This window comes from Rutilus rutilus (genome assembly GCF_951802725.1).
Source record: "Rutilus rutilus genome assembly, chromosome: 22".
NCBI classification, from domain to species: Eukaryota; Metazoa; Chordata; class Actinopteri; order Cypriniformes; family Leuciscidae; genus Rutilus; species Rutilus rutilus.
The window spans coordinates 13,043,081-13,060,633 of NC_140227.1; the positions used below are offsets into that span (position 1 = coordinate 13,043,081).

Genomic DNA, 17,553 nt, shown 5'->3' on the forward strand with positions numbered 1-17,553 from the left:
GTCGACATAAAAGCTTGTAAAAACTAAAAAAAGAAGAATGTGTGCAAACCACTGCAATCACTTTGAGGTCACTCGCTCTGTCCTGCATCTGCCGGTGAGCCTGTGTCAACCTCTCACACTTTAGATTCCCCTCGTTCTTCACAGCGCTTCATTCTTCATGCTGCGCTGTGCTTGCCGATGTTCGCTCAGCAGCAAGGTCAGTCAACACAAACAACACGGTTCAACTTACAGCAGAAACCTGAGTGCGGAACAGGGGTGACGTTTACGGGCAAACACAATTAAGCGGCTGTCTTAATGAATCAATAAGAGCCTAGTGTGTTGCTAAGGATAAACATGAATGCATCAGGCAAACAACAAAATGTGATCCCAGTGAAGTCATGTAGTTCCAGAGGAGCATGCGCCAGCTGAACAACTGCCACTGAGTGGGAGAAGCTTTTTCCAGGTAAGAGGGTTAATGACATTGTCCACAATAAAGAAAAAAAAAAAACATGTGCCAAGTTCTTAAAAATAATAATAATAATAATAATAATAATAATAATAATAAGCACGCACTTTACATAGAAGGGGGGAATCTCCTCAACCACCTATTCGTATTCGTGTTTGTTTCCTATTCTGAAAAACTTTTATATAATTCTCAAGAAAGTGTTTAAATGTAATGGCATGTAACCAAGTTAAAAAGTAGTTGCACATCCTAATCATTGTTTTTGTTAAAGATTAAAAATTATCATTACGTTTTTGGAAAGTCCACATCAGTGTTATTTTAGTATTAGTGTTAGCATTATCATATTATATATACTATGTATTAGGGCCTAATATGTTGGATTAGCTTTTACTTTTATATTTCAGTTTTCATTCTAATTGTTGTTATTTATATATATATATATATATATATATATATATATACACTGTACATATACATATATATATACTGTACATATACATATATATATATACATACACTCACCTAAAGGATTATTAGGAACACCATACTAATACTGTGTTTGACCCCCTTTCGCCTTCAGAACTGCCTTAATTCTACGTGGCATTGATTCAACAAGGTGCTGAAAGCATTCTTTAGAAATGTTGGCCCATATTGATAGGATAGCATCTTGCAGTTGATGGAGATTTGTGGGATGCACATCCAGGGCACGAAGCTCCCGTTCCACCACATCCCAAAGATGTTCTATTGGGTTGAGATCTGGTGACTGTGGGGGCCATTTTAGTACAGTGAACGATGCCCAATTGGCACTAAGGGGCCTAAAGTGTGCCAAGAAAACATCCCCCACACCATTACACCACCACCACCAGCCTGCACAGTGGTAACAAGGCATGATGGATCCATGTTCTCATTCTGTTTACGCCAAATTCTGACTCTACCATCTGAATGTCTCAACAGAAATCTAGACTCATCAGACCAGGCAACATTTTTCCAGTCTTCAACTGTCCAATTTTGGTGAACTCGTGCAAATTGTAGCCTCTTTTTCCTATTTGTATTGGAGATGAGTGGTACCCAGTGGGGTCTTCTGCTGTTGTAGCCCATCCGCCTCAAGGTTGTGCGTGTTGTGGCTTCACAAATGCTTTGCTGCATACCTCGGTTGTAACGAGTGGTTATTTCAGTCAAAGTTGCTCTTCTATCAGCTTGAATCAGTCGGCCCATTCTCCTCTGACCTCTAGCATCAACAAGGCATTTTCGCCCACAGGACTGCCGCATACTGGATGTTTTTCCCTTTTCACACCATTCTTTGTAAACCCTAGAAATGGTTGTGCGTGAAAATCCCAGTAACTGAGCAGATTGTGAAATACTCAGACCGGCCCGTCTGGCACCAACAACCATGCCACGCTCAAAATTGCTTAAATCACCTTTCTTTCCCATTCTGACATTCAGTTTGGAGTTCAGGAGATTGTCTTGACCAGGACCACACCCCTAAATGCATTGAAGCAACTGCCATGTGATTGGTTGATTAGATAATTGCATTAATGAGAAATTGAACAGGTGTTCCTAATAATCCTTTAGGTGAGTGTATATATATATATATATATATATATATATATATATATATATATATATATATATATATATATATATATATATAGTTTTTTAGGGGTTTTAATATTTCTTTTTAGCTTTAATTTATTTTTATTTTGAGTTTCAGTTTTTATTTTGTTTAAGTTTGTCATCTGATATATATATATATTTTTTTTTTAATGAATGAATGAAAACTGTAATAAGTTTGAGTATTACTTTTTGTGGTAACACTTTACAATAAGGTCTCAATTGTTGACATTAGTGAATAGCTACATTATTCTCACAGCATTTATTAACCTTTCATAATGTTAGTTAACAAAAATGTTCATGTTAGATCACAGTGCATTAACTAATGTTAACAAATAGAACTTTTAATCTTAAAAAGGTATAAATGCTGAGATTTACTTTAAGATTAATAAACGCTGTAGAAGTATTGTTCATTGTTACACTCATGTTAACTAATGTAATTAACCAATGTTAACTATAGTGAAACCTTATTTACCGTTTACATTACCATTTTAGTTAACAATAACATCACTGAATAACATTTTAAAACCTGAACTAACCTTGCCGTGTCATAAAAGTGTCAAATTATCTGATTAAAAGACATGACTTTGAATAATAAAAGACTATGCCAAACTACTTAAATTCTTGAAAAGAAAATCTTATTAATTCTCTTTATGACATGAGGACAGCTGTATCACCCTTCATTTTTGAGTTGATACCCCTTTAAAATAAGTGAACTGCAATTCAGACAGAACATGCTCATCATAGAAAAGGTATATTCAGGTCGCTGTGCAGTGTGCATATGGATTGCTTTTTTTGTACTGCATGTTGAAATAAATTAGTATTTAGTCATCATAGGTAGTGCTGCACGATTAATCGTATCGCAATCGCGATGTCAAGTCTACGCGATTATATGACGCAAAATGCTGCGATTTTATATTAAATAAACAAATTAGCGCTGTTAACGCACTTATTAATGCAAATGCTTTTAAACCATTCATGCGCGATAAGACATAAAAGAACGAGCCGCCTGTGAATGTCCTCCTGACACACACACACACGTACACACACACACACACACACACACACACAGATAGACGGGCGCCAGTATCAAGTTCTCTTTCGCGGTAGAACGAACAACACACATGTATGCCAAAATGAACGCGCTGCCTGTGAATGTCCTGACTGTGACAGACAGAAAGACTCGCGCTAATATCGTGCGTGCGCACAAAACAGCATGACAGAATACAGTTCTCTTTCGAGCTTGAACGAACAATAACACACACAATTATTACAAAATGTCTTTTTGTCGAGTGTCTTCATAACATAAGAGTAGTCTTATGATGAACATGAAGAGTTGTGATAACTCGTGAAAGAATGAGGCACGTGTGAGATCCGCGTCTCTGACAGCAGCTGGTCTTAAAGGGACAGTACAGTAGCCACTAATTACATCTGTCGCTAAAGTTATTATTATTTATTATTTTCTTTTTTTTTTTCAATTTCTTTTTTATTATTATTATTTTTCTTTAACCTGACATGTATGGTTATATGTACTCTTGTATGTAAATTATGTTTTGTTCTTGTTAAAATGCAAAAAATGCAAAAAAAAAAAAAAAAAAAATCTGTCACTAAAGTTAATCAAAGAACAAAGGGAACAGAGAAAAACACTCACTGCTCTTGACTAAAGAACTTTTTTCTTTAGGCTGATTATCACTAATCTGTGTGTGCATTTATTTTCCTTGAGAACCAAGAAAGTTGACTCATGAAACCATTTGTTTATTATATCGCATATCGCAATCGTAATCGCAATATTGACCTCAATTATCGCAATATGACATTTTCCCCAAATCGTGCAGCCCTAATCATAGGCACGTTCAAAAACGTTCTATGCATTTGTGGCCCCTAAAATGCCATTTAGATAGGCAGCTCAAACAGAGCGCAGTGAACTCACACTTCTGGACCAGCAGCATGTGAGGGTCAGGGAACGTTGATTATAGTGATGGCTTAGAGGTTATTCTGTCGGGTGATAGCAATACAGAATAATAGATGCGCGTCATCTCCTTTCAAAACTCAGAGAGAGACGCTGAATTATTCATCCTGGTTTGATGGCTGTGCGGGTCTCTCTTGCCTTCTTCTTTCATATATTGCAGCCCTTGGGCCTGGTTTACCTTAGCAAATGCCGTCAAACAAACATCATGTGCTCTGGACCTTCATTTAGGATTCCTGAGTGTCTGTCATTGCGAGAAATCGCTTGTCTTCTCCAACATTCAGATCAAAATCCGCAGTTATGTCAGAAAAATACAGCAAGAAGCCTAAAACTGCAAGTCTTCAAAGTAATATCACAAGTTTGTGCATTCCTCATAAATGATAATGCTCAGAGAGCTTTGAATGAGGTGAATGACTTTGCTTATCAGTCTCAACTCTTCAGCTTCAAAAGTATGTTTTTTTTCTTTTCAGATCAATAACAATAGCAGCACAGTATAATAGAGATGGACAGATCGGCGGAACACAGACAGCTTGGAAGTTGAATTGCCACAACATCTGAAAGAAGTGAGAATAAACACCTGAGGCTACAGGAAGGAGAGCTGTGGGTTTTAGCTGCTTGAAAGTCGTTTTTCATATGTTTTATATCATTACTGTGGTTGAGATTTTCTTAAAGCAATTTTGAAACAAAGTGGAGATGTATGGTTGTTTATCTCGATTTATTTCACCACCTGCACCTGTTGTAATTCATTGAAACCATGGTGCCATCTACTGGCCGTAACGTGGAAGCAATCCTGAGACAGCGAGGATATTTCTGGGTTTTATTTCAGAAAGCCTGACAAGAACATGTAAAGGTCATAAAAAGGCCACAAAAAAAACAAAAGCTTATTTTTGGGACATTAGGATTTTTATTTTATTATTTTTTGCATTGCGATATTTTTCTTTTTGTAAGAGGAATTTGTTGTACTCTTTAAGTGATGTTAATATTTATAACGTGGAAATGTAAATTGTTAATATGTTTAAAAAAATTCTGTCTCCACAGGATTTATTGTGTCTGATTTTCATTACTGTATTAAAGTCGAAAATTGTAAACAAACACAATAGTAAAAAATACAGACACGTTACAACGATTATAAAGACTTTATGTAAATTCTTTTTAAAATGTATTGACCAGTTCTTGACTTCACTAATTCATTTTAATTGCTGCTCCTGCAGTATGACAATTTTTTAAAAGTACAAATATTCACTTTTCTAAATGAATATGAGCTAATAAATGACAAAATAATTAGTTTTTGATCTGATAAATATTAAAGATGGAATATAGCATGTCACACTGCAGGACAGAATAACTTCCCAAAGGTTTTTCATTTAAACAGTGACATTTAAAGTATGGTGAGACCAGAAGCCATTAAAATAAACCAGCAGGTCTAAAATACAGCCTAACTGAAATCATTAATATAGAGGGAAATAGTAAGTGTGAACAACTGGCCAAAGCACTCATTATCTGATTAATGGTAGTGTATGGGAAGATATGGCTCATGTCCTAACAGTGATATCCCCACTTTTAAACAGACTAACCTGACCAGTCTTACTAACTGCCTAACTGCCTAACTGTTTGTACTGTACTGTATTTTATTTTTCTAAACTGTTTTAATTATTCTTATTCCTTTTATTATTTTAATTTCTTCTATGTAAAGCACTTGAATTGCCATTGTGTATGAAATGTGCTATATAAATAAACTTGCCTTGCCTTGCCTTGCCTAACTGAATTACATTCTCAAATTCAAACATACATATACTCTCACGAAAACACACGTTGGGTTTTCATGTTTTATGGGACATTCCATAGACATAATGATTTTTATACTGTAGAAACTGTATCCCCTAACCCTACCCCTAAACACAACCCTCAGAAAACTTACTGTATTTTTACATTTTCAAAAAACTTGTAGTATGATTTATAAACTTGTGCTAATGGGGGCCAAAAAATTTCCCAAGAAGGACAATGATTACAAGGATCCCATCTTTGTGGGGTCATTTTGTCACACGCACATACACACACCAATTACAAGTTTGGTTCAACCATTTACCAAGCAAAGCTTAATTTTGTTCAGTCTGTGGTGTAAAAAGGTCGCATTAGCAACTGAAGAAAAAGCACTTAAGCAAAACATGGTCAGGTCAAAGTGTCTAAATAATTTTTGGTCCCAAATTTTTATACATTTTACTGGTAGTCCACTGTATGAAAACTTTTTGGGTATAATATGTCACATTCACTTTATTTTGCTATCCTCACTTACATAAATTAACTATAGTGTCCTGCACCCACTAGTAAAACAATATCAAAAATTATATCTGGTGTCTGAATCATTTTTGGTTTGAGTGTGTGTGTGCAAATATATACAGTACTGTGCAAAAGTCTTAGGCACGTTTGTATTTTCACCCCCAAAAAAGGTTTTAAGCCAGTTATATATTTTGCTGTAGTGTGTCAGTAGGCAATATTAGCTTAAATTTCCAAACTTGCCTTTTGCCATTAATTATGACCGCCGCTAGCGTAGCTAGCGAAAGCGGTCATATAGGGATTGTCAAAGGTTTTTTTTTTCTTTTTTTTTTCCGTCATCTACTGAATTTTTCGTCAACGATACCAGGGACACCGAAACACCGGGGAACATGAAATTTGGTGGGCATGTAGCCCCACTAGACTTTTACGGAAAAATTTCGTTTGGTCCCCGGGGGCCACTCCCCCCCCCGCGCGCTGGGCCCCCCCAAACCCCAAAAATGCAGTTTTTCCTAAATAACTACCTGAACCGTGGCACCGAGGATGAAGACATTTTTATGGTATGTTGGTCTTAAGGACCCACATCAACCTAGCCCATAATCGATTGTCAAAGTTTTTTTTTTTTTTTTTTTCGTCATCTACTGAATTTTTTCGTCAACGATACCAGGGACACCGAAACACCGGGGAACATGAAATTTGGTGGGCATGTAGCCCCACTAGACTTTTACGGAAAAATTTCAGTTTTTCCTAAATAACTACCTGAACCGTGGCACCGAGGATGAAGAAATTGTTATGGTATGTTGCTCTTAAGGGCCCACATCAACCTAGCCCATAATCACTCATTTGTGATTTGCGCCCCTCCCATAAAAAATTAAAATGCAATATTATTCTGCTTTAATCGCCACTATCTTCAGTTGAGATGTTCAGAACTGCACCATATTTCATGTGTATGATTAACTTGACATTCTGAACATTCTGATGAAACATAAGACTGCAAATCGACTCATCATTCATGTGGGGAAGAATGATATTCATAAAGAGCAGTCAGAACTCCTTAAGAAGGATTTCAATGAACTTTTTGAAACACTTAAAAGACTGAAAGTTCAAACATTCATCAGTGGACCACTCCCAGCAAGAGGAACAAACAGGTTTTCACGGTTGCTTGGGCTAAATACATGGCTGCAAAAAACCTGCAATATAAAAGGAGTAAACTTCATTGACAATTTCAATCTTTTCTGGAGTCAGAGACAACTTTTTCATCGGGATGGCCATCACCCAAACAAACTTGGTTCAAGAGTGTTAAAGGACAATATCTACTTCTCCCTCAATCATCCTTCTGCAGTGTGTCCCAATCCACTCAATCTGAACGGCACACACACACCTGGACACAGTATGAATGACCACAGGACTTCACTTCAGCAGCAAAATGGACATGCGGTTGACATATCACACAAGGACAATGATAACACCACTCCGCCACAACAACCTCTGCTCACGGACTCAATCTCAGCTGAGCCCTGCCCACAGAGCTCACCACAGACAGACACACTAGAACTGCTTGAAGATTCAGCACCCAAGGACGACTTCCTGGAAAACAGCCAGGGAAGCCAGGACAGCATATCACAGCCTCCGTTAACACCAGAAGAACAGCCCCTTTCACCAGACACCTTTTCCCTTTCCCCAGCATTGCCACTTCTGTGCTTCTCACAGAAAATGGAAGAACTGGTGTATGCTGGAACCAAACTATCCCACTCTTTTGCTGCAAGCCCCCAGATAACAACCAAAAAACGACAGGCACCGCTGCCACCAAAGCCTGCGGGCCCAGCTCGCCCTCCCCCTCCTCCTGTGAGAGCTCTTCGGCCTCTGCCACAACGCCAGAGCCCACACCCTCCTCCATCTGCTCGAGGTGAACCAAAAACAACTGATACCAGCTCTCAGTGATGTGTGTCGGGTCCCCGTTTTGAAAACAGAAACTTTCTCAAATATTTACAAAACAAGCGGGAACCCAGTGTGCCTGTATCTTTCTCTATTGCTGTTCTATTACAAGATAGAAAGTCTAAGGCCTTCAATAGCCGTACAGCAAACCCATCTAATCTGGTGCCTATTACATGTCAAACTAAGATTGATGTGGGGACAAAAAGTACGACTGTTAAGTTAGCACTTTTAAACATTCGTTCACTTAAAAATAAATCACTTCTAGTTAACGACTTAATAACCACAAACAACCTAGATTTTATGCTTCTAAATGAAACCTGGCTAGAAGACAGCTACAGTGCAACAATCCTCAATGAAGCAGCCCCTCCTAACTTTACTTTTATGAGTGTCTGCAGAGCTGTAAAGAGAGGTGAGGGTCTAGCTGCTCTTTTTAAAGATATCTATCAATGTAAGCAAATATCATTTGGGAATTACCCTTCTTTCGAATATCTGGGTATTGTGTTAAAAGGTGCTCCACGCATTTTACTCATCATTATTTACAGGCCTCCAAAATACTCTCCAGCCTTTGCTGATGACTTTACAGAACTGTTATCAACAATTACCTCAGAGTTTGACTGTTTTGCCATTGCTGGAGATTTTAACATTCACATAGATAATGCAGAAAACAATATGGCAAAAGAAATCAAAACTGTTTTAAAAACTTTTGATCTGACTCAACATGTACATGGACCCACACACAATCGCGGACACACTCTAGATTTACTTATCAGTAAGGGTCTAAACATTTCATCGATTGTTATTAAGGATGTAGCACTGTCTGATCATTTCTGTATTTTCTTTGATATATTGATCTCTCCTGCCACTGAAGCGAGATCTGTGTCTGTCAAGAAGAGATGCTTAAATGAGAACACTAGTGTCCTATTTATGAAGGCTATATCTTTAACACCAAGCATATCTGCAGACTCTGTTGATTTTCTCCTAGATTCTTTTAACTCAAAAGTTAAAGGTGTAATTGATGATATTGCTCCTGTGAAAGTCAGGAAGAACAGTGGCAGACAAAAAGCACCTTGGAGAAACTCAACAGCAGTGCAAAATATGAAAAGACAATGCAGAAAAGCAGAACGCATGTGGCGGAAGACAAAACTTGTAGTCCATTATAACATCTACAAAGACAGCCTTCATGCTTTCAATATGGAACTAGGCAAAGCTAGACAAAGCTAGACAGACTTTCTTCTCAAATATTATAAACAGTAATTTAAACAACACACGCACTCTTTTTGCTACTGTAGAGAGACTGACAAACCCCCCAAGCCAGATTCCCAGTGAAATGCTCTCAGACAGCAAGTGCAGTGAGTTTGCTTCTTTCTTCTCTGAGAAGATCAATAATATCAGAAAGGTGATCAGCACATCCTTGAGTTGCGCTGGGGTCAGACAGATCAGACCACCTGAGAAAGTAACTTTGTCTGATTTCAAAGAAATTAATGGCAAAATTTTGGAAGAAACCGTACAGCACCTTAAAACATCAACCTGCGCTCTTGACACACTTCCCACATCTTTTTTCAAAAGTGTGTTAAACAGTTTAGAAGCAGATCTTCTAGAAGTGGTAAATGCCTCACTTCTCTCTGGGAGTTTTCCAAACTCCCTGAAAACTGCAGTTGTCAAGCCCCTCCTGAAAAAGAGCAATCTGGATAAGACCATATTAAGCAACTATAGGCCGATCTCAAATCTTCCTTTCATAGGCAAGATCATTGAAAAAGTTGTCTTCAATCAGCTGAACAAATTCTTGAGCTTGAATGGATCCTTTGACCATTTTCAATCTGGTTTCCGACCGCACCACAGCACAGAGACAGCGCTCATAAAGATAATAAACGATATTCGCTTAAATACGGATTCAGGTAAATTATCAGTGCTGGTGCTACTCGACCTCAGTGCTGCATTTGACACTGTCGATCATAACATACTTCTTGACAGGCTGGAAAACTGGGTGGGGCTTTCTGGGATAGTCCTAAAATGGTTCAGGTCATACTTAGATGGGAGAGGTTATTATGTGAGTATAGGAGACCATAAGTCTGAGTGGACATCCATGACATGCGGAGTCCCTCAAGGCTCAATTCTTGCACCACTCCTGTTCAACCTGTATATGCTCCCAATGAGCCAAATAATGAGAAAGAACCAAATCTCTTACCACAGCTATGCAGACGACACACAGATTTACTTAGCCCTATCGCCTAACGACTACAGCCCCATTGACTCCCTGTGCCAATGCATTGATGAAGTCAACAGTTGGATGTGTCAAAACTTTCTTCAATTAATCAAAGACAAAACTGAAGTCATTGCGTTTGGAAACAAAGATGAAGTTCTCAAGGTGAACGCATACCTTCACTCTAGGGGTCAAACAACTAAACATCAAGTCAGGAATCTTGGTGTGACACTAGAGTCAGAGCTTAGTTTCAGTAGTCATGTCAAAGCAATAACTAAATCAGCATACTATCATCTGAAAAATATTGCAAGAATTAGATGCTTTGTTTCCAGACAAGACTTAGAGAAACTTGTGCTGCTTTCATCATCAGCAGGGTGGATTACTGTAATGGACTCCTCACTGGCCTTCCCAAAAAGACCATAAGACAATTGTAGCTCATACAGAACGCTGCCGCCAGGATTCTGAGCAGAATCAGAAAATATGAACATATCACATCAGTCCCTTAGGTCTTTACACTGGCTCCCAGTTAAATTTAGGATTGATTTTAAAGTATTATTACTGGTATATAAATCCTTCAATGGTCTAGGACCTCAATACATTGTAGATATGCTCACTGAATATAAACCCAACAGATCACTCAGATCATTAGGATCATATCAGCTAGAAATACCAAGGGTTCACTCTAAGCATGGCGAATCTGCTTTTAGCTATTATGCCAGCCGCAACTGGAACCAGCTTCCAGAAGAGATCAGATGTGCTCCTACAGTAGTCACTTTCAAATCCAGACTCAAAACACATCTGTTTAGCTATGCATTTACTGAATGAGCACTGTGCCACTGTTCGTCCGACTGGTACTGTACTGTATTTTATTTTATTTTTCTAAACTGTTTTAATTATTCTTATTTCTTTAATTATTTTAATTTCTTCTATGTAAAGCACTTTGAATTGCCATTGTGTATGAAATGTGCTATATAAATAAACTTGCCTTGCCTTGCCTTGACATCCTCTGGGGGTATGCTAAGTTTCAATAGAATTTCATCCATGGGGGGGTATAAAATAAATTAATTTATGTGCACATTTAGTGACTGTACACTCATCGGCCTGTAGATGGTGGTGTTGAGCGAAGGGTTGCTGGATTAGGATGATACTGTCACTAAGGTTGCCAACTGTCCCGAATTAGGCGGGACGTCCCGTATTTTGGGCCTAATTTATTTGTCCCGTGCGTGACCTCCCGTGTCCCGTTTTTTGACAAGCTGATAAACCACTGACTGATACAACAGCAACAGCAGCAGTGCTGACCACGACACTTGAGAATGATCACCGACACCTGTCATCATCCAATCACAGCTGTTTTTAATCACTGTTTTGAGACAAATCATTGTTTGATTTGCAAACATCCTCTGCCGTCTGGTCGCTTCCGCTTCAAGCCGGACTCGTCTCGCGCTAACGGTAATTTGCTTTCACTGTCCACGTTTTGATTTCGGCTAATCAATTTTGGCGAATGCCAAATTCCCACGAAGACCATCCAGACATATCTAAAATATAAACACTTACAATAGGCTTAACCATAGTGAATCAAAGTAAGACAAAACACGTTTTGAAAGAAGGATTGATGATATATGATATATTATATTAACATTTACATTTTGAACAGAAAAGTTACAGTGTACCTTTAAATCATTTAATAATAATAATAATATTAATATAATGTTCTATTTTTATCTTCCATCTAATTATATGAGAAATATTTTGAAGTCTTTTCAAGCCTTTCATTTACGGAGAAAGCTACTAAATCATTGATTCGACTCTTCTGAAACCACTTAGTTTGTTCCGTTCATTGTGTTGTATTAATATTCTAGTCTCATCTCTCAATATTCCAGAGATTCAGATGGAGTTCCACTACACGCTCCTGCCAAACACTGAATAGGAGAAGACAAGCAGCGATTTAACAATATCACCTCTAAAACTGAGTCTTTAACTAAATTTATGATGTCGCTTCAAGAGCTGGTGTATTATGAGAGAATTATAAATACATGTATTTATTGGACTTCTCCCCTTTTCTACCAGTCTGCCAAATATTTGAAAGTTCATTACTCAAGTCGGGAAAAAACTGATAACTGAGGAAACCTCTGTAGATTTGGTGTCACTTATTGAGGTCAAGACTTCACTCATATCCACAATTAACATAGTTAACAAAAGAGAAATGATTAATGAAGCTTTTAACGCACCTGGAGAGATTCCATATGAGAGCCAGATTGTCTTTTCCTCCTGAAACAAAATGACTGCTGTCATCAGTGAAATGGATGCAGCTCAGGTCTTGATAGTGGCGACTCAAAATAGCCAGCAAATTTCCTGTTGACACCTATTAGAAAGTATTAAAAGTTAATAGTAAGAAATATGACTCCAGTCCCAGCTTAATATGCAGAGACAACTGTAAGTCACTTGTCACAAGACTCAATGACAAATAAGTGTGTCCACAATGAAGAATAGGAAAAATCTAGTTTAAAAGACCAATTACTAAATGTGCCAAGTTCATAGACTCTTTGCATTCATGTTGGTTTCATATGGTTTTAAAAAATATATATTATGCCATTTTTAACAGAAATTTATTTTAATTGCAAATTAATGTGGAATACCATCAAGTAAAAAGTCCATATTTTCCTTAAGTCTTAAATATATGAGTCCACACATCTTTATTATTATTTCCAAAAAGGTTTTTAAATGCATTTAAGATACACTTGTTTTTTTTTTTTTTTTACAAATATAGTTAATTCATAAATATTACTACGTTTTTGGGTAGTCGCACCATATGACACTTTAAAACCTGAACTAACATGTCTTAGTATTTGATATTTTAAAAGATTTTACAGTTTTATTATGATATCAGTTGCACCACCCTGACATTTGTTCAAAAATATTTTGTGAATTTTAAGTCAAATTTTGTAGCCTATGTATTTTTTAATATGAGAATCATGTCAAAACAAGGTCAAATTATGTTATATTCTTTGATAACCAAAACAAATCTCCTCACCTCCCACAGGTATATAGCTTCAGCAATGCCTGCCAGTACATAGAGGCCATTAGGAGATGCACAGAGACACGTAACGATCCCAGGACACACAATCTTCTGCTGAAGCTGGTCCTGAAAGGTAATGATATGCAGAATCAAAAAGTTATTCCGAGCAGAACAGCTTTGTTCAGGGCATTTAGAAGAGTTGTTGCAATATGTTCAATATGAAATTAAAGGTATAGCGGAGGATTTTCCCGAATTTTAGAAAAGAACCGCCCTCTCCACTTTTTGAAAAAATGCACATGCGCAACACTCCACCTGCTCCCGAGAGGGAACGCCTATTAAACGTGTGCACGAGAGAGCATGCACGAGCCTAGTTCTCCTCGTGCACGCTCTGTTTACAAGTTGCTGTTGGCATGGCTCATACAAGCCTACTTTCCTTTACCTGTCGAGTAAAAACTTCGCGACTGAGGCATCAGTGGGAAGCCCAACCGGTGCTTTTAGCGCACACCAGCGTGTGAAATATTCTCCCAAAAACACTCTGGTCTTGTTTCTTTCTTCAGAGGCCTTTCTCTTCTTGTCATACAATTCGTAGACACTTTTTCTCTTACGACCCTCAGACATTTAAAAAAAACCCGGTGAGAACGGGCGAGCTTCAATGAATGGCTGAAACCGTAGCTCACCACACACATATACACCCGAAAGTGCGCATGCGCAGAAAGCGAAAACTACCTAGGGATGAGCACGTACGACGGCCTTATGTAAACATATCACCAGAATGATTGACAACTAGGAGGACCAATAGTCTTGATGATCCACCCGGAAAAAGAAAATCCTCCGCAATACCTTTAACAAGCAATGACTAATGACCATCATAGATTGTCATAGATTCACAGCCGTTGAAGATGCCTTTATTTGAGAGCACATATTTCTGGCTGGTACAAGTTTTCTATTGTTCATATTTTTGAATGGTCTGACAGGTTCAGTTTTAACTACACAACAGCAGAGACATGGTGAGGGCGAAATAATGAAGTTTGTGTCCAGTGTTCATTTATTAAACTAAAACAGCTAAAACATGTCTACATCTGGCTGTCAAATGTCTTGTGCTCATGCTTGGTTGATTGGATGTGTAAACACTCTAGGAGTTGAGTCAGAAAGATTTGTCTCGGGTTAGGGATTTCGGGAAATATAATCTACCCCAACTTTGCACATTAGCAACATGTCAAACATAAGTACTTATTGTGTTTAAAAAAGGGTGAAACCAGGGTCACAACACCATCATCTATATAAACAGCGACTTAATTAATCTCTGGTGGCAATGATAACCTAATACACTGTTGTTCTACGACAATTTATTCAATATTTAGGCTACTAATTATATCATGGTCTGATATGTGTCAATAATGCTTATTAAAAAATGGAAAAGCTGGACTTTATATTAGCAGTGATGACTGCAGTGTGTCTATTCATCTGACAAATAACATAGATTTTTGTATAATAATGTTTATGTATGAAGGAAAGTTTATACTTAAGGTCACATTTTTCACAATTTCAATAACCTTTTTTGCTTTCAATTAGATGCTACATGTAACAAAGTTTTAATTTTTAAAAAGTACGAAGCCTTTCATGTCATTTATTTTAATACGCTCAGAAAATGCATGTTGGTGTATCGAAACGGTCAATGTTTGTGAGGATTTTCTTAATTCATATTTTTCCTATCCATTTTATTCATTTATGAATTGTTCCTTATTAATTTTATCTGTATATTCATGCATTCAGATATCCATAATTCATATATTAACCTCTATCATACAGAATATTCAAGTATGTACTCATTATTGTTACTCATTTAGGTTTATCTTTTATTCTGTTTGATTGATATTTACGTGTAGTATTCTCCAAGAATATGTATGTTGTTGTACTCACATCTTCATATACATTAGGAGAGACATCTTAGTTTCTTTTGTTTTGTTAGATATCGGACGCATTCCAACTACTGTCTGAGTGAAAATGTTTCTTAGAATTAGTCATTCATGGTACCAGGTACTTTTCAAGAAACAGTGTTTGTAAGAGGTAAGATGTTGTATTTGAAAGTGCTTGCTTTGCTGTCTTTGTTCTAAAGGTGTCAAAACCATACCTCGTCTATCTTTCTTTCTTTTATTATCTATCTTTGCAACCGTAGCATTTGACTGGTCATGCCGACCTAGCTTAGGAGTTTAAGTGTAGGAGTTTATGAGGATGTAAGTTAGTTTCCTGCATATTCTTCCATTGTCAAACCAATTCTTCCGTTGCAACCAAAGATAGCCTGCGATAATTTTATGACAGTGATAGAAATTTAGAATGATCATCTCACAGTGTGTTTGCTGCTACATCTACTGACTAGCCAATAAAAATGCAACATGAAAGGCCGTATTGATCAACGCGAAATGGTGCTAAAACCTAAAGCTTCTACCTCAAGCTCCACCTGCAAAATTGGCATGCCAAGTTGGCCTCTTTTCCCTGGCCATGATGACAACGTCCATATTCTCCTCTTTCGCTTTTACCACTAGCGCATGCTGAAGACGTTTTATTCTTCTATAGGAACTTGCAAGGTAGCCTACGATTCAATAGGTGTCATCATCACACAGTCTACATACATGTCGTATCCAAGTTTATTAGATCCATGTGATTTGTCTGAAGCAGGTATTAAAGTGACGGCAGCCTAATATTCCTGCTGCCCTCTGTGTTTTAAATATCAATCAAACAACAAAAGACATAGGCCTAGACAAAATTTCTGACTGCTCTTAACTAAAAAACTTTTGTAACTTCATTAAGGATTAATCTATGTTTAATTTATTTTACATTTGATTACTTTATTCAATTTCTATAGCCAACCTGAAAACTACTTAGACCTACCTGAAAAGTAGTTTATTTAATTTGCATCTTTGTTCTAGTGTATGTATCTGTGCTATTGCTTGTAATTTTATTATTTGTTCTTTTTGTACCGTTTAATAATGTTTAAATGTATATTAGTTAGGCTTGCAGTTTTAGCCGTGGTATCGAAATTGGAATAGATAATTTTCACTATCTAAAATCTCAGTGTCATTAACGTTACTGCCTGTTTTTGCTGTGATTGGTCCAGTTGTGATTTTTGATTAGCTATTTGGCGGGTTTTGTTTGTTAAGACCTGGCAACCCGGCTTGACATGTCAGCTATCCACACTGTTACACACACAACTCTTTTTAAAATTACACTGAAGAACACTTGTTCTGAACAGTCCTGCTTTTATTACTTATTTATTGAGTATAATACCAGTGATGTTTATTTCCAGTATATGCATCAGCTCTAACGTTACCCACCTTTCTCTGGATCTCCCACACGTTTATGAAGTTCTTGCAGAGTTGAGCTCCTAATACGTATTCTCCGTTCAAGACTGTTAAAGACCTGGAGGAGGTGTTACCGCCGCGATAGGTCAAGAACTCTGCCCCTGAATTAGGGTCGAAAACTGCACAGTTAAACAGCTGACCCGCTGAATCTGCGGATAGAACTATCTCTGCGGGCGCAGACATGTTGGATTAGACAAAGCGCGATTATTTTGCAAGGCGACGAGGGACGGGTCTGTTCAACGTCATTTCCGATTAAGTAAGGGATTCTGGGTATTGCTGTTTTATCAAAGGCAAAGCCCTAAAAGTCGTGAGTGAAAGGGGATTTTTGTCGTTGTCTGGCTCAAGTGTGTTAACATAGTTAAGTATTTGAGCTCATGAAAAGTTTTTTAAGGATTTGTGTGTTAAGGAAAATGGAGCGTGCTACAAATATTAAAATGTAAATGTCAGTTTCAGGAGTCAAATCCTAATTACTTCAAGTACCACTTTACTAAAAGCCACAGGTCTCAGTTGCTGATACATGTAAAGTTTTTAAAGCTGTGAAAATGGGGAAGGCTGCTGGGCCTGATGGCATTACTTATGTCTTAAGGACATGTTAGTCAACTTGCGTCTGTTTTTAATGATATCTTTAACCTGTCACTCTCTCTTTGTATGGTTCCGAATTGTTTTAAAAAAATCAATCATAATTCCTGTGCCTAAGAAAACAACTGGCACCTGTATGAATGATTTTAGACCTGTTAGCCTTGACTTCTGTGA

General features: G+C 37.5%; 1 protein-coding gene across 1 annotated transcript in view; it reads right to left on the minus strand.

The window, feature by feature from the left end:
- wdr18 (WD repeat domain 18) overlaps window positions 1-17,054 on the minus strand; it is a 106,335-nt gene extending 89,281 nt beyond the window's left edge. Inside the window, exons 1-3 of the mRNA XM_084394513.1 lie at window positions 16,774-17,054; window positions 13,457-13,567; window positions 12,654-12,787 (exon numbers count right to left, since the gene is read on the minus strand). Of these exons, the coding sequence (XP_084250639.1) occupies window positions 12,654-12,787; window positions 13,457-13,567; window positions 16,774-16,983 (455 nt within the window). The 5' untranslated portion in view covers window positions 16,984-17,054. The remainder of the gene's footprint in view (window positions 1-12,653; window positions 12,788-13,456; window positions 13,568-16,773) is intronic.
- Between the last annotated feature and the right edge of the window lie 499 nt (window positions 17,055-17,553).